Source organism: Panthera onca, chromosome B2 (assembly GCF_046562875.1).
Source record: "Panthera onca isolate mPanOnc1 chromosome B2, mPanOnc1 haplotype 2, whole genome shotgun sequence".
NCBI classification, from domain to species: domain Eukaryota; kingdom Metazoa; phylum Chordata; class Mammalia; order Carnivora; family Felidae; genus Panthera; species Panthera onca.
The window spans coordinates 21,823,081-21,848,775 of record NC_138343.1 but is presented as its reverse complement, the minus strand read 5'-3'; the positions used below and the strand labels follow the sequence as shown (position 1 = coordinate 21,848,775).

The 25,695-nt window shown below is 42.7% G+C and overlaps 1 protein-coding gene across 3 annotated transcripts in view; it reads left to right on the top strand.

Annotated features, from left to right (window-relative positions):
• The window catches only part of LY86 (lymphocyte antigen 86), a 69,016-nt gene that overhangs the window by 29,698 nt on the left and 13,623 nt on the right, over positions 1–25,695 (top strand). For 2 of the 3 annotated variants that reach the window (XR_009604830.2, XM_060614878.3), the window contains exons 2-3: positions 3,828–3,914; positions 5,462–5,590. Coding sequence is in view for 2 of the 3 variants with exons in the window: in XM_060614878.3 (XP_060470861.1) it covers positions 3,828–3,914; positions 5,462–5,590 (216 nt within the window). In the remaining variant the exon portion in view is untranslated. Of the gene's footprint in view, positions 1–3,827; positions 3,915–5,461; positions 5,591–24,982; positions 25,036–25,695 lie in introns of all 3 variants that reach the window. The other variant, XM_060614879.2, reaches the window with a different exon arrangement.

The following is a 25,695-nucleotide window of genomic DNA, read 5'->3' as shown; positions in this document are numbered from 1 at the left end:
TTCAAATTACATAAGAAGAACTACTTAAAAAATGCAATCCGCCATCTTTTATTTTGGTAGGCGATTCCGAGCCACTTGCCTGGTAAGCGACAAAGAAGTTCTTGAAAATAGAGGTTCTCCACCACAGGCGGATTTGTCCTCCAGGACACATTTTGGCAATGTCTGGAGACATCTTTGGATGTCACAATTGGATTTAGGGGTAGGGGGTGCTGCTGGTATCTGGGGGGTCAAGGCCAAAGATGTGGCTAACATCCTACAATGCACGGGACAACTCCCACAAAAAAGGGTTACCTGACCCAAAAAGTCAGTAGTGCCAAGGTTGAGAAGACCTGTCTTAGAGTTCTCTACAAGTTTACTATATACAACATTTATCATTCAATTCATCAAACAATCACTTGGAACTTAGCATAATCTTAAAGCATTGTGCTAGACCCTGAGGCTGGAAGCCTGCCTTACAGCATCTAGTAGAGGGATGGCAAAGGTATAAAGAAAATACAAGGCAATATAGAGCCTGAGTGAAAACACAAATCTGCAGAGGGAAGGCTAGCCTCTGAGGATGAGACTGGGGGACAGGAGGAATTGATGTCACTTTTCCCAAGACAACTACAAACTGCATGTTCACGCTCAAATATAAAATTTGATCACAAATATAGGATAAAAATAACCACTAGGAAAGATCACCAAACCCTTAAGAGATTTTGAAGCAATCTGTCTTTTTTTTTTAAGTTTATTTATTTTGAAAGAGAGAGAGAGAGCTGAAGGGGCAGAGAGTGAAGGAGAGAGAATCCCAAGCAGGCTCTGCACCATCAGCACATAGCCGGATGTAGGGCTTGAACCCATAAATCAGGAGAACATGACCTGAGCTGAAAGAGTCAAAAGCTTAACCAACTGAGCCATCCAGGTGCCCCTAAAGCAATCTATTTTAATGTTTTTGTGTATCCAGCCTCAGAGAGAAGCAATCTACTGCTTTCTTTGTGACTTTGTTCCCTATTAAGATTATTCTCCTGGGCATGTCTAGATAGCTAAGTCAGTGAAGTTGTTCAACTCTTGATTTCAGCTTAGATCATGATCTCACAGTTCGTGGGATGGATCCCCATGGCCCTGGCCCCTAGGGCATCTGAGAAACTGGCACCAGAAGGAAGTGTAAAGCTTAAAGCGAGGGTGCCTGGGTGCCTTAGTTGGTTAAGCGTCATGATCTTGGTTTTGACTCAGGTCATGATCTCACAGTTCGTGGGTTTGAGCCTGGCATCAGGCTCTGTGGTTACAGTGCTGAATCTGCTTGGGCCTCTCTCTCTCTCTCTCTCTCTCTCTGCCCCTCACCCCCCAAAGAAATACAATTTTTTAAGATTATTTTTCTAACAATATTTTTCCAGTATCAAGATGTTTTATTTCCTTCTCCTGCCCTTTGTTTATTTTTTCTATCTAAACTTTTAAAACATCAGTAAACATTCAGGTGCACTTTCCTAAATGTCTGTTCATTGGCCACTTTTTGTCAATACTGAGTGCCAAATACTGAGCAGGGACGATTGTCTCCATACCTCCTTCTCCCATTTCCCAAGCTGAAAGAATCCCAGGACCACACAAAGGTGCTTATGAAGGAGTAAAATGAGCAAGACAGAATGGCCTTTCCTCAGGAAAATGAGTGGCCAGATCAAAGAGGGTTTGATCAAACAGAAGTGCACCTTAGATTAGATTTGCAAGGCAAAATAGCCTAGTGATCATTTCCACAGCAGATACCACAGACAATCACATATCTTCCAGGTCAGCAGTGTGGATGATAAAACTGTCTGGAACACCATCATTGACAAATGTGAGCTCATAGCTAAGCTGAAATTAAAACCAGTTATGAAACAGAATTATCACATGCCATATGCCTGCGCACAAAATATTCCAGGCCATCTTACAAATTAAATCATTAACATACATCTTTGAGGCTCTACTTCATGAATACTTCTGCACAATACTGGGCTGTAATTTTTTGTTTGTTGTTAAGTCTGGGCTTGAATCTTGACTCTACCCACATGATAGAGTGGGACCTGGATAAGTTCATAGAACCTCTCTGAGTCTATATTTTCCCATCTGTGAAATGAGGAAAATCATAGTTCTCTCTCAAGATTGTTGTTTATTCAATTGGTCTAAGTCCTATCAGGAAAATACAGATCATGTCAGTAATTTTCACTGGGACAGCGAGGAAGCAGCAACCACCGGGAGGGTTGGGAGAGCAGGGGGCAGAAGTTGGAGTTACCAGAACCTGGAAGCTTCAAAGAAGGACGCTGTGAAGTTGAGGCACAGATTGCTGGGGAAAGGGAGACAGTTTCTGCAGCAGAAACTATTGTAGCAGAAGCTTAGGAGCCCACAGAGATGAGCCTCAGCTCATTCTGGGAAGGTGTAGAAGAGAGCTGGACACTGGAACCTATTGCCACTGCCAGGGTGACAGGCCATTTCCAGGTGACACTCTTAGGAACTAACAAGTATGCAAGAAGGAGCAGATTCCTTCCCTCACTCAGCCTCAGTCTTCCTCTGGCACTTCTGCTGGTGGGTGGCAAAGGAAAAGCATAATTGCGGAGAGCCCTGGTTTACACAGCACAGTTTGGAAGACTGGATCTGGAGCTGAGGAAGAACAGCTTAACTCATGGCCCATTCAATCCATTTGTTCCTTATAGGTACAGGGTGTTTTCCATACAGCCGACTGCAGGGCTCTGCTCTACACACTAGGGAGTCAGGAGGATGAAACAGAAAACTCTTATAAAGTGCACAACTCATTGACCATTACAACTTAGACTCTCAGTTAAAATCAGTTCTCTCTCTCAGGCCCAGTGGGAAACAAAAAGAAAGGACATAGAAACCAAAACAAAACAAAAACCCAGCTCCTTTCTTTCAGGAGCTTCTAAGTTTAGATTGAGTGTTGTAGGATGAATCCAAGAGCAGATTACAAAGTAATATGTGTTGGTACATTTTGAAATAATATTTCAGACAACTGTTTTAAGAATTTGGAGAAGCCAAAAAATATTTGGGGGATAGTCAGGGAAACGCTCACAAAAAAGATGGGAATGAGCAAGTCCTCAGTATTAGACAACAGCCAAAAGGGTGAGACCATTACATGTTAGAGAAAGCACCTTAGCAGGTAACTTGGCAGGAATTTGCTGGGTGATTACCTGATCTCAAAACATGGAGGATGAACTAACGATATGGAGTATGGAAGGTGGGGCCAGTAGGACATTTCCTGACTTTATTCTGAGGCATAAATGAACTTCTGGAGATTTCTGATGAGCAGAAGTGCAAAAGATATTATCTTTGCAGTCCCTATCATATCTAGCACAATACCTCACATATAATGGAATATTTGGGAAAAAAATATTACATTGAATGATATGAGATGGCATGAAATTACAAAGGCAGGTCTTAACTTTGAAAATTTGTATAGATTTCCCTCTGTTTTAATTATAATAATGCTTTGTGAAATGTTTAGAATAACCAATAAGCAATTTTAAGGCCAAAGGTTCAGGAACTAAAAGAATTCAAGTAACGATAAAAATGTCAAGTCGGATTGTCACCCACCCATCAAGACACCTTGCTCATTTCAGATTGACAGCCTTCCATTGGTGAACATCGTGTTGACCAATATTGGCTTTGGAGAGACTTGGAGGGATTATTGAAGACATTGTGAATTTATGCAAAAAAAAAAAAAAGTGCTGGGCAACATGGTGTTGAATCCATTTTAGTGATTCACGTAGGAGAAAAAAAAATATCATTCGTGTGAATTCTTAATGTGAGTTTGCAGAGTATACAATGTACTCACACCTAATCTGTTGTGTTCTTCTTGGCAGATCCACTACAAGATTTTGGCTTTTCTGTTGACCAGTGTTCTAAACACTTGAAGTCAAATCTCAACATTAGGCTTGGAATCGTTCTGAGTAAGTGAAGATTATTGACATGAAATGAAATATTGCACCATCTCTTCCTGCTCCACACACCCCCATTTCTTACATTAACTCTAGTGGCTAGCTAAGCCACTGTTGCCCACCATTCTGTGGGATTAACTCTATTTCCATCTCCATTTTCACTTCTCTTCCTGAGTGATATCCAGACACAGTAGAACTCTCACTGAATGCTGTGATTTTGTACTGAAAAGACTCTAAGCATTCATTTGGATGATATAAGCACCTGGAATCAGTATATCCAACAGCAACAAAAGATAACATGTCAAGCCTAAATATTGATGTCTATGCAGGAAAGAGCTTTTGCTTTGTTATCCCAGCAGCAAACAAGTCAACCTCCAGCAGCATAGCTTATAATTTGCTTTATTTCATTTCCCAAAGAGTTAATGTGATTCCTGAAACTTGTGACAAAGGTAAATACCTTCTCCCTCCACCCCAATCAATGAGCTAGGTAGCTGTCTGATTGTTTGTTTTTATTTAGCTATGCCTTTAACAGTTAATCATTATATTGCTATAGCTACTAGAGTATCTCCTTTCTAAAGTGGTTTTATCAAAGCCAGAACAGAAGGATTCAATAAACTTCATGTGTGGAACCATTCCAGAGAAATGGAGGGAACATTGCTAGGGACCAAGAACTCTCATGCATTTTGCATTTCTGGAAACTTGCACAATATCTGGATTCTATAGCAGCAGCTGAGTAAAAGAGAAATGGAATGAGAAGTAGGTGCAACATAGAAGGGGAAAATGGAGGAAAAGGCACAGAGAATTAGAAGCCAGCACTGAGAAGCACCCTAAAGCTTCCTATATAACTGTGATATAGTATTTACCTAGCAACTGTGGGGGGTGACCAAACCCCACCACCCTCAGGGGAGGCACACAATACTATGCAGCTGAGAAGTTGTAGAAGCCAGAGCATCAGGGCTGGGGAGCACAGAGAGTGACTACCTTGCTCCAAAAAGAGAACGTTCATAAAAGGGTCACAGTTCATACCGAGGGCTTCTGCCATTATCCCCCGTAGCTTTGCCTAAGTGTTGTTTTACAAATAAATGAATAAATAAATAAATAAATAAATGGAAGGAGAGAAAGAAGGAAGGAAAGAAGGAAGGAAGGAAAGAAGGAAGGAGAGAAGAAAGAAAGAAAGAAAGAAAGAAAGAAAGAAAAGAAAAGAAAAAGAAAGAAAGGGGGGAAGGAAAGAAGGAAGGAAAAAAGAAAGAAAGAAAGAAAGAGAAAGAAAGAAAGAAAAGAAAGAAATAGAAAGAAAGGGAGGAAGGAAGGAAAGAAGAAAGAAAGAAAGAAAGAAAGAAAGAAAGAAAGGCAAAGAAAGCAAGAAAAAGGAAGTTAGGAAGGAAGGAAGGAAAAATGGAAGGAGGGAAGAAAACTTTCCCCATACAGAGCAGACTTCTGGAAATAAAGGCCCTCTGCTCATTCTGGAAATAAAGGCTCATGCTTCTATAAACGTTGAATGCTTTGATACACAGTGAAACCCACACTAACAATAAAGCTGGTCTTCTCTTACCTTTAAGGAGAGGACATCAAAGAGCTGTTTCTTGACATAGCTCTCTTCACTAAAGGATCGTCCATTTTGAATTTCTCCTATCCCATCTGTGAAGAGGACCTACCCAAGTTTTCCTTCTGTGGGAGAAGGAAAGGGGGTAAGCTGTGTGTCTTGCTGACTGCTTGCTTGGGGTCTAGAGAGGGATGAACAATGGCTTCCAGTTGAGGCTGGGGCCCTGGTTCCACCCCTCACTTTTGGACCAGCTTAACCTTGCTTAACAGCATGTGTTATATGAAAACAGCCCTAAAGCCCATTTCACAGGACCTACCATATACAGTGTATGTGAAAATCAAATGCAACATGCTTCTGAGGCACTTTACAAACAGAAAAGCGTTGCTGTTAGTGGTGGCACCTTATCAAAAAAGGGCTGGCAACAGAAAGAGCCAATAGCTTTGCCAAATCCACTGAGATTCAAAGTATCTCCAGGTTTCTGCTCAGTGATCTCCCAGTAAACAGGGTCTACTCAATAGGTCAATGGACTCCGAGAAAAAGAAAAAAAAACGAAGCTTTCTAAATGTCACTATTTTATTGTGGTCTTGCCCACTCGAGTCATTGACTGATAGGGCTATTCGGTAGCTAGGCTTAAAGTACAAAGCGTAAAACCATTACATCATCCCCTCCTTCCATTTTCAATTCACTAGCTGCCTACCCCCGTGCCATATGTACCTAAGGAACACAAAAACTCTACTCCAGCCTGTCCTCACCTCGCTCTGAGTCTTGTCCTCACCCAGCATCTTCACCAAGGCCTTGAGATGCCTCTGTTTATTTAACTAAAACTTAGGTCTGATCTGTGAGTGTCCTCTCCAGAACCACTCTCCTCCTCCTTCCCAGTCCCAAGGGGGAGCGCACACCTAACTCCTTATGCCAGAAGCATCCGCTTATTTATTTATTTCCTCATTCAGATAGGGCAGGGTGAGATCACCCAATTATGCTTTCTAAACAAAGGATCTAGGAGAAACTGGGGTCCCCTTCCCACAGTAAAGGGTGCTGACAGAGGAAGTTTGTGCAGGAAAAGGAAACAGGGGATTAAAGGGAGTGTAGGCCCACTGAAGCCCAGTGGGCTTTGCTGTGACGAGTAGGTGGCAGGCCTCAGCTCAGCCTTCCCTCATCATCCTCCTCTCTGTTCTCCAAAGTATGGGGTGCTTACTCCTATTGTAGCACTTGCCATATTGGCCTACAATCATTTATTCCCACTTATCATCCCCAATAGACTATGGGCTTCTTGAGGTTGGAGTAGGAGCGTCTTAGTCTCTAAAGCCAGGACTTCAAATGCACCTGCTACAATGGGAGTGCTCAGTACAGCGTGCGTGCAGATAGAAGGAACCCACATCAGTTAAGCATTCTGTGCTGGGCACTGTTCTAGGAGCTTCACATCCAGTAAGACATGTACTTACTACCCCAACCTTTTGAGCACAACCTTAGTACTATTAATACGCCAATGCACAGAGAGTTTCAGCAACTTGTGCCAAGTCACAGAGCCGGTGTGAGAGCCATGGCTCAAATCCAGGTGAGCTGGCTCTGAGACCCATAATCTTAGTGAATAAACAAAAGAAGAAACAAGGAATTGTGCCTTTTGGCCAGGAGTTTATTTAAAATCATCATTTAAGAACTCATTCTGGCCAGTGATCTGACTTTGTTTTAAATGGGGACATTTTTTTTTCCCTCCTGGCTAACTTACCATAGACTGGCCAGTCAGCTTTCCTCTCTGAACTTGCTGGAAATATTTCTGATTGATCGGATGCATTCGTGTACTTCTTCTTCACTAGCTGATACCTATTTAACCTTTTCCATAGGCAGCATCTACAATTTTATTGCCTGTATTTTGCTTATTTTCCCAATTTTTCCCCAAAATAAGTGTTCTTGAACTCACATGTGGAAACAAGTACACTCGGAAGCACTATGAGCTTAGTAAGAAAGAGCACATACTGGGCCAACCTTCACTCGTACTTCTTTCTATTCCCTGAACCAAGACTCCCTCACTCCCTCCTGAATGATGGAAATGGTGTCCTACCTGGTTTCCCTCGTCCCTACTGCAGCCAGGGCAGTCTTTTCTCAAATAGAAGGTCTGATGGGGCTTGAGAGGCAGGCTAGAACCAGCCGGATGAATTACTCCCTCTGGATGTTCCTGGAGCATCACACTCTACTTACCTCAGCTAGAATCGTATCCCATAGCATGTGTGTGTGTATCTCCCTCCTTAAACCATGAACTCCTTGAAGGCAGGAATATTTCTTGCTCCTCTCTCTGGAGATTTGGCAAAGAGAGCCTGGCACAGAATAAAGATGCGATAAATACTTGTTTTATTGAATTTTTATATGACAGATTGAATGTAAGTTTACCAGCTCCCCTTAAAAGTGACTCTCTAATAATGCTTATATGTGCCACAAAGATACAGGTGCACCATATCCTAGCTAAGGGTGAATTATCTTGATCCTCCAAGTTTAATAAAACCTGGTTTTTCCTCCTATGAATAGTTTTAATAGAATTAATAAAATAGAAAAGATATTGTTCTCCCAAACTGAGGTGTCCAATTCAGTATAAGAGCTCAAAAGGCTGGTGTTTACCTTATCTGAATGCCGGGCAGTCCTGCAGTCATTTATTTGCTTTATTGCCATGGGCTGAAACCTGCATACTCAGTCTGAGAAGCTGGCATTTGGGGAATTGCCAGGAAATTTCACATCATATAAAGCAATCAGAGAAGTGATATACAAATGCGGCATGAACAAATAATTATGTAAATTATATAAGCCAGAAAAACTAACACCTTAAATTTTGAGGCTTCTTGGGTTATTACTTTTTTTTTCAACCCGCCCACAAACCTATTGCAGGAATGATTCTATTGAAAGAAGTGATTAATTCTAAGACCAGAGAGAAGCCAATTCAAATCCAAGCACAAGCTGCTGTTGACATATTAAGAGGCAGCAGAGTCCCTCTGGGGTTTGCAGGTCCTTCTGAGCAGAGCAGTGAGAAAACTTGGTGTCTGCTGAAGGTGGCACAATGGTGTTCAGTATCATTTGATGTCATTTATTTCCACGGCATTACTATGCATTCCTCTGCACCCTGCACCCTGCTGGCTGTTCTCTGAGCCAGAAAAACTACAAAATGGGGGAGGGGCGCCTGGGTGGCTCAGTTGGTTAAGTGTCTGACTTTAGCTCAGGTCACGATCTTGCAGTTCCTGAGTTCGAGCCCGGCATCAGGCTCCATGCTAATAGTGCAGAGCCTGCTTGGGATTTTGGGGCACTTGGGTGGCTCAGTCAGTTAAGTGTACAACTCTTGATGTTGGCTCAGTTGGTGAGTTTGAGACCCACATCGGGCTCTGCACTGACAATGCTAGAGCCTGCTTAGGATTCTCTCTCTCCCTCTCTCTCTCTCTCTGCCCTCCCCACACCCTTCCTTTCTTGCAAAAAATAAATAAACTGAAAAAAAGTGTTTCTTAATGTGTTAGGCTTAGTGAGACAGTGTGGATAAAACAGTGTGTCCTTTTCTTCTGCATCTGCCCAGCTAGCTCTAAGGCAAGAGGATGTCAGATTTAAAGACCAAGGGATGGGTGCCTGGGTGGCTCAGTCTTCGGGTGGTATCAGACTTCAGCTCAGGTCATGATCTCACAGTTCATGGGTTCGAGCCCCACAACAGGCTATGCACCTGGAAACAGCTCGGAGCCTGGAGTGTGCTTCTGATTCTGTCTCTCTCTCTCTCTGTCCCTCCCCTGCTTGTGCATGCTTTTTCTCTCAAATATAAATAAATAAACATTTACAATAAATAAATAAATAAATAAATAAATACCAAGGGATGTTCTTCTTTTGGCATTAGCATTTGTGGTGTGATTAGCAGTTTGAGGGAAACAGCCTATATATACAGTTATAGGGGATTGATTAAGTAGATCGTTGTTCAGCCAAACACAGGTTCAATATGCTGTTGCAGGAGATTATTAAATTACTTGAAAATATAAAAATGTTGTTAAGTGACAAAGAATCTTGCTATAAAAGAGTGCTAACTCTTGGACACTGTTTTTATTAAAATATGTGTAAGTGGATGCACCAAAAAGCTCTGAAATAGTACACACTTGGGTGCTAATAGTGGTTATCTCTAAGTGGTAGAACTACAGATCTTTGTTCTTATCTTTTTGGAAATCTCTTTTGCTTTTACAATAAATTTACAAGGTTATTCTTTTTGAAGTTTAGTTGAGCACTGTAGGAAAGAACGGAGAGGGTGAATTCTCTTCTTCTTCCTCTTCCTCTTTTCAAAAGCATCTTGACCTACTTAATATTCAGTGATATTTGGAGTCAGAAAGTTCTGAGTCAAAATGTGGCATAGAATGTCAAGGGATTGCTTAATATCTGCTTCGTATTTTTTTTTCTGGGATACTCAACACCCCTTCCCCCTTTACCCAGCTATGGGTTCATTGAGAAGGAACCAAAACAGATCACTGTTTTACTTTGTCCTCTGTTAATGTTCCCATAGTGTCTTTCTCGCCTCTGGTGGCATCAGGTCATATAGATTCATTTGCTTTACTTGATCTTGCTGCTTTCAAATTGACATCAGTTTTTAAGACTAAACTTGGATTAAATTGAATGTCCTAATGGCCACACCTGATTACTAACCATAGAGAGAGAAGCTGCAGTAAACTTTATACTCAAGTTAAGAACAGTAATGTCAGAAGAAGCTCCATGGCTTTGGGCTGGTCCGCAAGGGCCCTTACCCCAGTGGATCTCAATCTTGGTTGTACATTAGCTACACCCACGCTGTTCTATGCAGTGGCCACAAGCCACAAGCCGTGGCTACCCAGCCACGGAAATGTAGCCAGGCTAATTGAGATGTGCTATAAATGTAAAGTACACACTTAATTTCAAAGACATAATACGAAAACAAAGAAAGTGAAATATCTCAATCATTGTGATATTGGTTATGTGTTGAAATAATAATATTTGAGACATACTACGTTAAATAAAATATATAATTACTATTTTATTTATTATTTATCAACAATAAAACATTGTTATTGACATTATTAAAATTAATTTCACCTTCTTAAACATGACTACTAAAAAATGTAAAATTACACATGCAACTGCCATTATATTTTTATTGGGCAGTGCTCCATTTTAATTTACCTTTACAATTTTGAAGATCCCAACACCCCACACCACAGACTAGTTAAATCAGAATCTCTAGAGGTACAACCCAAAGCAGGTGGTTTCAACACCCTGCCAAGGTTGAGGAGTACTACCTTAGCCCCAGGCAGGGATGACTCCATAACATCTGGCATTATCACAGCATTTAATACATGCCAGGGACCTTTGCAGATGTGTTATGTATATTAACCAATTTACTGTTTGTATCAACCTTGTGAGGTATAGAAGCTATTATTGTTATTATCTTCATATTAAGAGAAAAGGAAACTGAGTCCCAGAGAGGTTAAGAAACTTACCCAAGGTCACAAAGCCAGAAAGTGGTAGAGCTGGGCTTCTCTCCAAGAAGCTGGGCTCCAGGGACTCGCTCTAAACCTGTCTGCTACATAGTCTTTTTGAACATCAAGAAAACTCTGCTAGAGAAGTATGACTCATTTCAGCCCTCCACTAGAATTGGAAACAAGATTTAAAAGGCACAACAAAATTATAGGAATCAAATAATCATTTTGGGCATAACCAGTCATTATATACAGTGGTGGTTCCCAAAGTGTGGTCCCTAGACCAGAAACATCAGCATCAGGTAGGAAATTATCAGAAACACACATTTTTGGCCTCACCCAGACTTATTGAATTAGAAACTCCAGGGTCGGGGCTTAGCACTCTGTATTTTAAAAATCCCTTTGGGTCACAGGTCAGCAAAGTTTTTCTGTCAAGGGTGAGGTAGTAATTACCCTTTCTGTAAAGGGTAATATTTTAGGTTTTGCAGGCTATATGTTCGTCTGGCTTCTGCAGGATAAAAGTATTGACAATATGGAAATGAGTGGACATGGCTGTGTGCCAATAAAACTTTATTTATGGACACTGAAATGTAAATTTCATGTAACTTTCCTGTGTTGTTAAATATTATTCTTCTTTTGATTTTTTTTCTATCATTTAAAAATATAAAAACAATCCTAGCTCATGTCTGCTGAAAAACAGGCCATTAGGGGTATTTGGCCCACAGACTATAGCTTGCCAGTCCTGCTCTAGATGGTTCTGTTGCATGCTAAGTCTTGAGAATGACAGCTGTAAGGAAAATAAGGATTCAAGGCTCTTAGCCAGAATTGCCGAGCACAGGTATTCTCTAGCTTTCACTGTGGTGAACACTCACCTAAGGTTCAGGATAAATTAAGATTAGGTTACTTTCGAAAATGTAACAACTTTGCTTTAAACTATGCTTTTCCAGTGCCAACAAATTAGATTTGGGGCAAAGAAAGGGGCATAACAGGAAGACAAATGAGAGAGGCCAATTGCAGAGAAGAAAGAGAACTGTTTAAAAAGCCAAAGGAGCACCTGGCTGGCTCAGTCAATGGAGCATGTAACTCTTTATCTTGGGGTTGTGACCTCAAGCCCCACATTGGGTATAGAGATTACTTAAAAATAAAATCTTTAAAACAAAAAAAGAGAGGAAAGAAGGAAAGAAGAATGGAAGGAAGGAAAGGAGGAAAGAAAAGTCATAGAGTAGGACTGATAGTCTCCTCCTCTCTCCACAGCTGCCATTTATAGGCTGGGGATAGAAGCCACTTCTTTCTGGAGAATCATTTGATCTCTCTAGTTCTCAGTTACTTCATCTATGCAATGGGAGTAACCATAATTCTTTTTCAGGTAATAGTGCATATTAAAAAAAAAGAACATGTCTGGCACATTGGAAAGCAATAAACATGGCAATGACATGTCTCTCTGCCTCCTCCTCTACCTGAGGGACCTCGAGGCAGGGGTGGAGCAGCTTGAGGGACCCATGGCTGGTTTACCCAGGCTAGGGTTTCCCACAGGAATGAACCTAGTAAGGATCCTGACTCAAATCAGCTCACCAGAAGCTGGGAGCAATTGACCTAACACTCTGCCACCTGCTCAGGATCCCAGGACTTCCTGTGGAGTAAATGAAGAAGTCTCTTCTTGTGTCTCTGTTTTGTTTTGTTTTGTCTTGTTTTGTTTTTTCTTGTGTCAGTCTAAAGTCAGTCTCTAAAGTTCTCATTTTATGCCCCTGACTTGACTTCTTTCCAGAATGAGTGGTGGTGGAAATGTCTGCTTCCTTCCTGGAAACATGACATCTACCCACAGAGGTATGGTTTGTCCCCAAGGCCCCAACAAGACTATCCCACAATGGTCTCACATATAAAATTTTTCCAAAATTTGGATTTGTCAGCACTGATCTCCACAATGAACAAGACCCCACAGCTTTGTCTAGCTTGGAAATGAATTGAGCTCATCTCAGTCCCTTTCATCCCCTTCTGATTTATCATGAGGTCAACATACTTTGATATCCATTCTCAACAAACTGGGGTTCACTTTGTTCAGCAACTTTCCTGTAATATCCTGTCTCAGGAAGATGAGCATAAAATGAAAAGAAGAGAATAAAACTTATTGTAGGACTTACTGTTGAACATGAAACTGAAATACCAATCTGGGAAGTAGGAAGGATCCCCTGCCGGACACACTCCACCCAAACAGAATGTGAGGTGGGGATACTCAAAGGAACAGAGTGGCTTGTGCTTTGGCTGTCCAGAATATAGTGTGCAGGGCTATGTAGAAACAAGATTCTCAACTGATAATGAACCTGGAGCTTTGGCAAAAACTTATATTAAGACCATAAAGTAAATAGAGTCAACACAGGATTTTCATTCTTGATGACAAAGACACATCAACTGTCAGACTTGACTCTGGCCAAACTTCTATGAGTTCTGGTCAGGGTGGGTCAACCCAGGTAAAGGGTATTGGTTTCACAGCGCTAAGTACTAACTGGCCTTCAAAACTAATTTGTTTATTGTTTCATGGATTAACTTGTGAATATCATTTGCACCCAAGCTCTTGCCAAAACCAACTGAAATTAAGATAGAGGTTTGGGGCACCTGGGTGGCCCAGTCAGTTTTGGCTCAGGTCATGATCTCACGGTTCGTGAGATTGGGCCCTATGTCAGGCTCTGCTCTGACAGGGAGGAGTCTGCTTAGGATTCTCTCTCTACCTCTCTCACTCTGCCTCTCCCTTGCTCTCTCTCTCCCTCTCTCTCAAGATAGATAGATAAGTAGATAGATAGATAAATAAATAAATAAATAAATAAATAAATAAAAGCTTGAAGAAGTTAAATAACAACATGTGTGTGTGCACACACTCATGTGTGTATACCGGGTATATATGATTATAAAGTAGGACACCTTAGGTCAAGGGGAAGGAGACCTTGGCAGCTGTGATTGACATGGCTGAAACACAATGAAAAGCTGAGAGGACTTGATGTCACATGCATGTCAGAATCCCAGAGAGGGGCAGAACTCAACAGTCTTCAGAAGATCTGCACAGTGCACTCGTCTCTCTATGTGGAGGCTAGCACCTTCCAGGAAGAGCAAATCTATTAAATAAATACACACAACAAGGAATCTACCCCAAAAACCAAGAGCACACTTTACACACTGTATGTTAACCAATTTGACAATAAGTTGTATTTAAAAAAAAGAAATACACACAACAGATATTGATATACTTCATGCAATATGTGACAGACAGATAAAAAAAAGTAGTTGTGGGATTAATTTCAAATGCATTTGGAAAGCTTGTAATTAAAACAAATATTACAGGGACACCTTTTATAAGCTGAAGAACCCTTTAGTCAAGGAAATAATTGCTCCCTGGTTTATCTTTTATGTAAATCTGAAGGTTCCTGCTTTAAGTATTTGTCCAAAGTGAGGAATGCATTGTAATTAGATGAATTTCAATAAACACAGAGTAGGTCCCCTGAGTACTGTATATAAAGTCTGACATGACATTTCCCACAAGGTAGATATTATCTCTGACAGCAGCTAAGGGATTCTGTTATAATAGTCCCTGATTTTACTTGTACGAATAAGACAAAGCCAGAAGCATAGGGGATGCTTAAGTTGGCTACCTGCCCTCCTTCCTTTTGGTTAGTTGGGGTGTCTTTCATCTGTCCTGGTTTATGCCAAATGAGTGCACTTGGCCATCCTCTGAGCATCATTAATATTAATTACAGAATCTTCTCAATCTCACTGTCTGTAACAATGCAAAACTCGGTCTGAACATTCTATCTAGATCAGCAATTCTGATTCCATCCATCAGATTTCTATTGCCCTAGCCCTCTATGTGTGCCTTTTCACAGGTCTATGAAATGGAGGAAATTCGGAAATTAACTAGATTTGGAAAAAGTCCCACAAATGCTTTCTGCAAAATGCCTTATGTCTTGCATTGCTGTAGCAGAAGACGCAAAAGCACCTTCCAGGCAAGTGCTTCCATGGTTAATCTACACCAATGGTCTCGACAATCTCTATAAAGCATGCTCCCAACCAGGCCCCCCTACCATGAGCCTCACTTCTCAAGCATTTGGGGTTCTCTGCACATGGATTAATGAATGTGAGCCCCAGGAGCACGGTCATTGATTTCTGCTATAAGAGAAGGGGAACAAGCAATTTTATCTGAGGCTTCACTTTTAAGATATGTCTTCTCTAGGTCATCTGTCCCACCTATTTGCTTACCCCTGATATGTGGGTCATTTTAGGCCACCTGCTTCAGGCTTTCTGCTCTGCTGTCCCTGTACCTCCTTCTCAAACTCTCATGATCCCAGGTTTTTGTCCTCTTTCCCTCGATGACAAAGTGGCTTAGATGGGAACTCATGTGTCTTGGTTCCACTTCACTTGGATAAATCAATAGACCCATGGAGGGGTGATACTTCTTGGCCACTAGGGACAGTACCAGGTGGGGAGCCTGTCATTGCCGTCCCTACTGTCATTCTTTCGCTGCAGGAGCACACTACCAAACCTGATATTATTCTCCAGGAATTTACTGCTGCCTACCTTATCTCACTGCAGAGCCAGCTTGGAGGGGGGCAGGGGGGCATAGCCCAGGACAGTGGTCCTCAAGCTAACACATACATCACATCACCTGGAGGACTTTTCAACCACAGATTATTGGACATGTCCACCCCATTTTCGATTCAGTACATCTAGAGAGGAGGTTTAACATTTGCATTTCTTACAAGTCCCCGGGGGAGGCTGCTGATGCTGGTCAAGGGACTACACTTTGAGAACCACTAGCCTAGATAGGGATAAGCCCAGAGTTTGAAGCTAAACCTGCACGGAGTTGGACCACCACTGCCACTTGCCTGTATACAACTTCAGGCAAATTACACAACCTCTCAGATCCTCACTCTGCTCATGTGTACAATAAGGAAAATACGAGACACCTCATGGGATTCTTACAAGGATAAGATGGGGTGATCCACACAAAGCCCTTAGAACGGAGTTTGGAGTGATAAATAGAAGTTACTTCATGCAGCTGATAAGGGGTTTCTCAAGCCAGGGCTCTGGGCCCCTGAGGTCATCCATCTCAGAATGGAAGTCTGCGTTTTAGCAAGGCAGGCAGAGGCAGTAGAGCTTTCGAGGGTTGGAAGTTTAAGACCCTTTCTCTCTGAGGTGGCAAGAACATGACTGAGCTGTGTATTCTCTGGTGGCTGACAGAGCCGAGTCTCCGTGGCCCCTGTGTGCCCCTGGGGAGACAGACCCATTTGCATTTCTCATGGAACTGGACATTTGGAGCATCATCTCCTCAGCCTTCGGCCTTTCTTCTCTTCATGTTGTATTCCTCATCTGCACCCTTCAAGCAGCTGTGGATTTGCTGGGCAGCCACCACTGCTGCAGACTGGTGGGGAGTCTGCAGAAGCTGGAGTGTGCTACTGTGATAGCAAAAAACCCCCCTCTTAACACCGCAAAAACCAAAGTGGAAACAATGATCACCCTGGAGAGGGCACCAGCAAAAACCAAGCAAAAGAGGACTTTTTCATGAAGGAGGAGGAGAAGAAGAAGAAGAAGAAGAAGAAGAAGAAGAAGAAGAAGAAGAAAGAGAAAGAAAAAAAGAAAAGAAAAGAAAAGAAAAGAAAAGAAAAGAAAAGAAAAAAGAAAAGAAAGGAAAAAAGAAAAAAGAAAAGAAAGGAAACCTACGGCCTATTAAGGAATCCCATAGGCCTGGGAGATTTCCCTCTATCCACAAATTCAAGCCCATTTGTAAGAGCCAAGAATGTTTTGAAACTCTCCTATGACATCACATTTTCCCTTCAGTTGAGCCCAGCATATTTAGACTAATGATGACCCAGGACCAAAGCATTTTTAATTTTCTAAGGCAATACAAGCTCCTTTACAAATTCTCAGCCTGTTGTAGATTTTGCATAAACCTGGCTCAATGACTCCCACACTTTCATGTAATAATCATTTAAGAACCCAATTAAGAAGGCCTTCTCCCAGCTCCCCGGACTGCTCCAAAACTCTGATCCCACGGGTGGCTGACATTTGCATATTAGCAAACATCCTGAGAGCTCCAATCTGTGTGGACCCCGGAGACCCCCAGTCTGAGAGAGGCCACCCTCTGTAATGTCTATTTCATTATTTCCCATCACACTGCTGTTTCCTGAGTCTGCCCCAGGTTCCTGGAGATCAATTCAATTTCTTCTCTTTCTCCCCAGCACCGTCTTCTTCATTTCCATTTCTGGAAATCCAATCAGCCCGCCAATTCACAGGCTATATTTTGAGAGTTACATTAAGTATTTATCTGCAGGAATTCAGAAATAAGTTGGTAGGGACAAAAACTTAAACTTTCTTTCCTTTCTGATTGTCAGAAGTTATGTATCTCTTGGAGGGAAGCTGAGCAGCCAAGACCAAAAGGTCTTACAGGAGAAATAAACTTGGAAGCAAATCATTTCACCTTTTGGGCCCCAATTCCTCATCAGTGACTTAATATTGGCATTGTTTGCTGCAGTAGCCACTAGCCACATGTGGCTATTGAACACCAGAAATGTGGCCAGTCCAGAGTGAGATGTGGGCTTTGTTTTTAACTTTTGTTTATTTTTGAGAGACAAAGAGACAGAGAATGAGCAGGGGAGTGGCAGACAGAGAGGGAGACACAGAATCTGAAGGAGGCTTCAGGCTCTGAGCTGTCAGCACAGAGCCCAATGTGGGGCTTGAACCCACGAACCATGAGGTCATGACCTGAGCCAAAGTCGGACACTTAATCAACTGAACCACCAAAGCACCCCTGGAATGAGATGTGTTTTATGTGTGGAATACACACTAAATTTGAAGACTTTGTAAAAAAAAAAAAAAAGTATGAAAAAAGGAATTCTAAATATCTCATTAATACTTTTTATATTGGTTACATATTGAAATTACATGTTTAAGGTGTGGGTTAAAATATATATACATTACTAAATTAGTTTCATTTGCTTCTTTTTGCTTTTTGTCAAATGCGGCTACTAGAAAATTTTGAATTATGTATGTGGCTCACGTTATATTTCTATTAGACGGTGCTGACCTAAAGCTATCCAATATGATCACCACTTGTCACATGTCTGTATTTAAATCATTTACATTTAAATTAAATTAAAAATTCAGGTCATCAGTCACACTAGCCACATTTAGCTAGAGGCCACCATATTTGATGATGCATATGTAGAACATTCCCATCTTTGCAGAACATCATTAGACATCACTGATCTAGTAGTTTCTACATTGCTTTAATTTTTTTTAACAGTCTATCCTGAATTCAAGTGTGTGAATTTGTGTTGGAAATTTCACTCTCTAGCCCAAGACATAAGCCCAACCAAGTACCTTCTCTTTTGCTGAAATCCTGGGTTATGCTGGTGCCATGGTTCTGAAGGGCCCTTTGTCGGGGACCCAAATCCAAACAAGCCATCACTCTTGACCCCTTCTCAAGTTGATCACCTGGAGCCTCTTTTCTTTATCCAAGACCACTGTGTAAGTTTCCTACTACTGTAACAAATGACCACAAATTTAGTAATTTACAACACAAATTTATTCTCTTACACTACTGGATGTCAGAAGTCTAAACTCAAAGTGTCACTAGGGCCATGTTTCTTCTGGAGGCTTTAGGGGAGAATCCATTTCCTTGACTTTTTCAGTTTCTAGAGGATGCTGGCATTCCTTGGTATTTATCCATCTTTGTGATCTCACTGAACTCATCCAGGTAATCCAGGTTAATCTCCCCATTTCAAAATCCTTAATGTAATTGCATCTAGAAAGTCCCTTTTGCCATGGAAGGTAACATACATATTCTGGGGATTAGGATAGGGACATCTTGAGAGTCGGCACTCCTAGCCTGCACAACTCCAAGTGGAAAACCAATCCATCCTGTCTGACCTCTGCATACCATGTGAAAAGGTCAAATAATTGGGGTGCCTGGGAGGCTCAGGTGGTTGAGTGTCCGGCTTGGCTCAGGTTATGATCTCACGGTTTGTGAGTTGGAGCCCCGCACTGGGCTCACTGCTGTCAGCACAGAGCCTACTTTGGATCCTCTGCCTCCCTCTCTCTCTCTGCCCCTCCCCTGCTCATTCTCTCTCTCTCTCTCTCAAAAATAAACATTTTAAAAAACCTTACTTTTTATTTTTTAAAAAAAGCCAAATAATTGTGTATAATCCAAGGAAAACTCAAACTCTATATGTTTTCAATGAAAATACCCTCACAGAAGTCAAACAGTTTGGAGACTTCACAGATGATACAGTCACTGATTTACCTGAGGAGAGATAACGAGTTTTTCTGTTAGGGGACCATATCATTGCTAAGAAAAGGTTTGCCTCATTGGGCCATTATTGTCACCCTATCCAAGACCCCATAAAGCCCCCACCTGTCATAGGACCCTACTCACAACAGAAGCTATTTGGCTAGAAGTCAATTCCATGACCCATTTGCTGGAATCATTCTGGCAGAGGAAGAAGATAAGATGGCAATGAGACATTTATAAAAATGTATTATTAAGAGGAAGCCAGTGTGCTATTAGGAAAAAAAAAAAAAAAAGAATAGGGATAACAACAGGCACATCTCTGAATCACCAGAGAAGCGTAAATCACAGGACCATGAACGAGTAAACCTTGGAAGGCTTCTCACTTCATAGTTTTATAAGTGATCCATTGCAAGTACACAGTGAATGTTTTCAAGTTGTAAATAATAATAAGTTTCTCTAGTGGAAAAGGCCAAACGGAAGTTCTCATAAGCCCATTTGAAGGAACAGGTAAAGATATCAAAGTAGCATAAGCAAAGCTAAGATGTAGTAATCCAAACTCTAATCAGATACTTATGAGCTCCAAAGTACAGCTGTTAATTCTGAAAAAAACCACAGCTATGATGCCCAGAGCTTTATAGGGTCTCAGACAGAGTGACAATAATGGGCCAAAGGGGCCAAATGACATGCTGGACATCTCAAGATACGTTTGGAAATAAAATTGAACATGTTCGAACTACTGAGCTCCTAGTAGCAACAGAAAAAATTCTCCCAATAAAAGGGTCATGTGATATGCCAGGGAATCCCAAAAGTTCGAATCAGTGAATGGAAGACACTTTGTTTATTACAATGCTCCACTGCTCAGCGACAGGAAGTGTCCATGTGACTGAATGAAGAAACCAGAAACTAAGAGGCTAGCTGTGCACCTCTCCCTCTCCTTCTCTGCTCCCTCTTCCCTGAGCTTGTCGGCTCCCTCACCTCCACACACCCAAGGAGGTCTTCACCTCCTTGTCCCTTTCTCCCAACTCCCATCCTCTCCAAAGCACGAGGCTCCGAGCCGTCTCAGGGACAACCAAGGCATTCATTCTTCTTCCTGCTCTTTGGCGTAGAAGCCAGTCAGAAAGCAGCTTTCAGGGTGTTCACATTGTTCCTAGGCTGGGTGGCTCCAACATTAGACTCAGACCCAAATATATCAGCAGCCAGCTTTCTAGGACTAGCTTTTATGGGGCCTCAATAAAAGGTTCACCTTCTGCCAGGAAGCGTTCCTAGTTTGGGGTCCCCCCGCAAAGTCAGAGACAAGGACTTGGGGGTGAGTAGTTATGCCAGAGAGGAGGAAAAGCCGGGAAGGGATAAATGGGAAGCTGATTTCCAGTGTGAGAACTGGGGCTCAGTCCCACTGGGATCCTTCGGGAACCGCGGTGTGCATCTCAGAATTGCCCCTCTGAAAGTCAGGAGGCTGCGGAATACATCCCCAGATTCCAGTCCTTGTGGGTTGAAGGCCTGCAGAGGATAACGTCCCTGCACTTCCTGGTTGTCCTACATGGGCTGCTGTGCAGTGGGAAAGTGTAGAGAGGTGTGAGCTCTTGACTTGGGATAATGTCAGAGGCATGGCTGATGCCACCAAGGCTGCCATGATTTCAAAACTGGCTAGGGGATGTGGCCGGGACACCAGAAGTATCTGCAGGTGGGGCCCAGCCCAGCCCCAGCCTGCAGAGTCTGGCCCCGTGGGGTAGGAGCTGTGTTTCTGCTTCCAATCACCCACCCCCTCGGCCAGGGCTGCCTGTGCAACTATACTCAGAGACTGAGATCACTTGTGAGGTGATACAGGCATGCTTACCTGGTGGCAAGCCCTCAGGAGGGACATAAGAACTGCAGAGGCTCTAGAGACTAATAGGTGAAATGGCCCAGGAGATGGAGAAGCTGACAAAGTACCACACCACACACACACACACACACACACACACACACACTAAATAAATAAATTAATTAATAATAATAATAATGATGATGATGATAGTAAATAAAAATTGGGCCTGGGCCTGAGCCTAGCCTGGGGCTATCTGCCCAAACTATCTGGAATCCATCCCTTGAAACCTGGATGAAACCTCCAGGCTTTCAGGCCCCCAGGGAGTCTATCTGCAGCCACACTCAACCTGGAGGCAGGGGACCCTGTTCCAGATCCCCACGCAGGCAGGCTCATTATCGATTTAAATGAGTGCCCTAACCAGCAGCTAGTGCCCTGTGGGACCAAGAAACACGTTCCACACCCTGCAAGGTCAGAGACTGAAAAAAGCAGAGCTAAAACCAGGGAAGAGATGAGGACTGGTGCCTGGGCCTGTGCCACCTACAGACTTGGGCCTCTTTAAAGAAATGCCCAGAGGCAGAGAGAGGAAAGAACAATATATTTAGAGCTCACCAAAATGAAGTAATATACTCGCTCCCTCTCATTCCTGAGACGAGGCTTTTGGTCTGTTTGGAATGTTCTCTTCACTGTGGGACCACTGCCCACAGGAGCCTTTGTATGGGGCCTTCCCAGGTCCTGAGGTGCTCCCACTCCTGGAGGACAGGGTGAGGGCTGTGCCCTCCTAGTTCAACACAACCCCCCAAAGATTCCCCCGACTGGGCCTGGCAGGTGAGAAAAGGCTCAAAGCTGAGCAAATAAATAAATGATCATTTTTTTAAGTCTTTGTCAGAATATACTAATGGGCCGACTTATCATAAATTATAACTCTAAGCAGTTTTACACTGTCGAGCACCCTAATAATGCTGAAATATTGATGACATTTTTGTAATAAATTTGGAAGACTGGAGGCAATTGCAAGAAGGCACTAGCAAGGGCCAGGAAACGGGGAGGACTTCTCCCACAGAACCCACGCCTGCAGGGAGCACTTCCAGGCCAGCACCCGCACTGGTGGCTGAGGACAAAAGGCTATAGAGTGGGAGGCAGCCCTGAGCCCCTCATCCATCTGATCCAAAACCCTTTGGGAACTTTTATTTCCACAATTTAAAAATCAATTTCCTTTCTGAAAAAGACACTCTGTGCCAACCACACAAAGATTTGGGTCAAAAACAAAGCCAATTCGCAGAAATGACTTCATGGGCTCAGAACCGGGGAGGTGGATTTCTTTAATCCGCAGCACACTAAAAACTGATAAAGATTTCAAATGGAGGAAAGGAAGGAGTGGGTACAGATATACTGGGGCTCTTTTTATAGAACGGGAGTGTGAGAATGTTAATTAAAGGAATCTCAGAATCAGGGAGGATCTGAGAATGGAAGGGGCGAGAATTTAATTTTAGGTGTTGTTTCATTAGGTTAAAAAAAGAAGACAGTTTCATGAGCTACCTGCAGCCATGCTCCGGAACTTCATGGATCCCCCAAAAAGCTCTAACTGAAACCGTAAAGTGTAAGAGACAGATTTAATGAAAACCCCCTTGGCCCAGTAAAGAACCCCTTTATTTGAAACATAAATGCGCAAATCTTGGAGCATTAAATAAGCATAATAGAATGTTAGATGTCATTCTAATGTTATCCTTCAAAGAGTTGTCCTCATGCATTTCTTTAAAACAAAGGCACCCACAGAATTTACTGGTTGTTAGCTCTGCCAAAAGGTTCCAAAACCTAGGCCTGGTGTGTTCCTCAGCATCCAAGTGAGTTTTCATTACGTCACCCTTCTTCACATCCAGTGAATAATAATACAACTAATAACAGTAACAATAACTAGTGATTCTGCCCTTACTGGGGACCCCACTCTTCTCATCAAGTTTATACACAAGTTCTCTGGTCCTCTCAATGCCCTGCAGGAGAGTCAGTCCCATTTCTATCTTGCAAGTGCAGAAATTGAGTTCCAGAATGGATGTTCAGCTGAGGAATGGGAGAGCTGGGTCCTAAACCCAGGTCTGTCTGCTTCCAAGGTCAAGTAATTTGCACTATGCCACCTTAGAACAATCAGTAGAAGCACAAAGCAGGGGTAAAATGTTTCCAGGGGAACCCAACCAGACCAGACACAGACAGGCACACTCCCTCTCTCCATTCTTGGGCTCTGCTCCTGGGCTGCACTGCATTCCCATACCTTGATGGCCAGCATGAATGATTTTGACTGGTTCATGCCCACAGCATTCACAGTCCTTGAATTGTGGGTAGCAGAAACAAAAGCAGACAACAAAAGCAAAGGGATTTTCTGAAAGGCTATCTAGGAGCCACAGACACAGTAAGAAGGCTGCAACCCCAGGCAGACAGTGAACAGCTCTAGATACCAGTGAGTCGAAATCAACCATCTTTTGACAGAATAGATGGGTCCTGGGTCTCATTGTCTTCTTGCTCAGATTATTCTGGCTTGGGTAAAATAACATCCCCTGGGGAAGAAAGAATTTCCTAAAAAGGAACAGTGTACTGGTAGTTGGGCCACTGCATTGCACAACTCCAGGGGGCACCACTCATATAAATTATAATGTGAATGGTACGCCCTCAGGTTGTACAGTATGCCAGCACTACAATCCAATCCTAGGCAGCCTGAGCTCTCTGCACTTGTGAGATACACCACCCACATAGGTATTCAGCTCTCCTCACACAGTTAACTCACTCCTCACACAGTTAACATTCAGTGTAGCTAGTCATTGTATCTTTCTCAGTTGCACCGGAAGATTCTCAAGGATAAGATCCAGAAGTTCAATATCTCTATTTCCAAAATCATCTTGTATGGAAAAGTAGTTTCCAATTAAAGTTTTGCTTATATCCACAACCAAGTATCAGTTTCCTTTCAAAAGTAAATGGATCACTTCGTTTAGTGCAATGAAATAGGAAGGCTGTCCATCTGGCATCCACCATGTTTGTGCGTTCTCCTTGTGAGGTACAAGAAATTGACCAAGGGAAGGAAGGATGGATGTGTTGGGGGCACGAGCATTTAACAGAAGCCAAAGTCTATGCAAAGAATGGGTCTCCTGGTAGAAGTTGAGGTTCAGATTGCCTGGAGAGGCCTTTTTCAAAAAAGGATTACCCTCATGCCCCTGATAGTATTCTGTGTGGGCAGCTGTTCACACACCAACCATGCTGCCCTTGGCCCAAAACCTCATTTCATGGAGATTTTGTTCTGTCTCCAAATATTTACTGAGCAGTGGTTAGGCACCAGGGGATATATGAGACAGAAGTCACTGTGCCATTAAAAGAGCTGAATACCTAATGCCACCAATAAGGGTCACCTGGGTGGCTCAGTCAGTTAAGCGTTTGACTGTGACTTCTATCATGATCTCATGGTTCATGAGTTCAAACCCTGCATGGGGCTCTCTGCTGTCAGCACTGAGCCAGTTTCAGATCCTCTGTCCCCCTTTCTCTCTCCCGTCCCCCACACATTCTCTCTCTCTCTCAAAATAAATAAGTAAACTTTTAAAGAATATATTTAAAAAACACATAGTGCCATCAATAAACTAATAAGCATTTTTTTCTCCTCCATTCTCCTCTACCATCCCTCCACCCTCACCACCATATTGGCTGCTCTGCTGGCTCATTCCCTAATCCGGTCTCTCATGTAAACAGCCCAGGTCCAGAGCCCTCCGGCAGGGAGAGGATTACAATAGCAGGAGCAAGAATGAAGTTGCTTGACAAACCCATGTCCTGGCTCTGTATCTGCTCATTCAACAACCTCTACAACAACCCTATATTGCACCCTGCTGTGTGTTAGATTCTGCAATGTACCGGGAGCTATGCAAACAAGAAGGCACGGGCTACTGCAGGAAACAGCCTGTAAACAAACGATTACAATTCTGGGTGGCCAATGATTCAAATGTTTCACATAATATTCTTGTCTCCTGTTGTATCTAGCACCTGGCACAGTGCCTGGCCTGTATTGGGCCGATGCCCTGTAGAGTGGATTGGTGAGTGAGTATATTAATGGCAAATACTTACTGACTGCTCCCCATGCGCCAGATCTATTAAAAGAGTTTTACTTGTATTAACTCATTTGATTCTCACAACAACTCTGAGGTGAATATTATTATAACCTGCCCATGTTTCCTGATGAGGACACTGAGGCCCAGAAAGATTAGGTGACTTGGCCAATTAGTAATAAGAAAAGACGAAATTCAAACCCAGCACAGACAATCTGACCCCAGAGCCTGTGCTCTTACGCACCGCTTATAATGTGTTAAGTGCATGGGGCTGGGGAGTCACAGAGGAGGCAGTCACAGCCCATCACCACCATAATGTCTCAGCTGATTCACCTCCACTACCATTTTCCAACTACCGTTTCCATCATTCCACCTCAACCCCTGACTCCCACGTCAATGCTGTGTGTTGTCATCATCAGAAAATGCACCACTTCTGAAATCTCATTGTGAAGCCTTCTGCCATCTGCCTTCACCATGTCCTTCCAGCTCACCCATTCTAGGACCTTGACAGCCATGATGGAAACTCCATTCAATGAACTCTACCACTGTTTCTACTATCAACCCCCACCCCCACCTCCATTTTCTTCCTTACCTTCCTTAGATTCCATGGTCTGTTATTATAAGCTTTCCCCAATCTATTCCCAACAG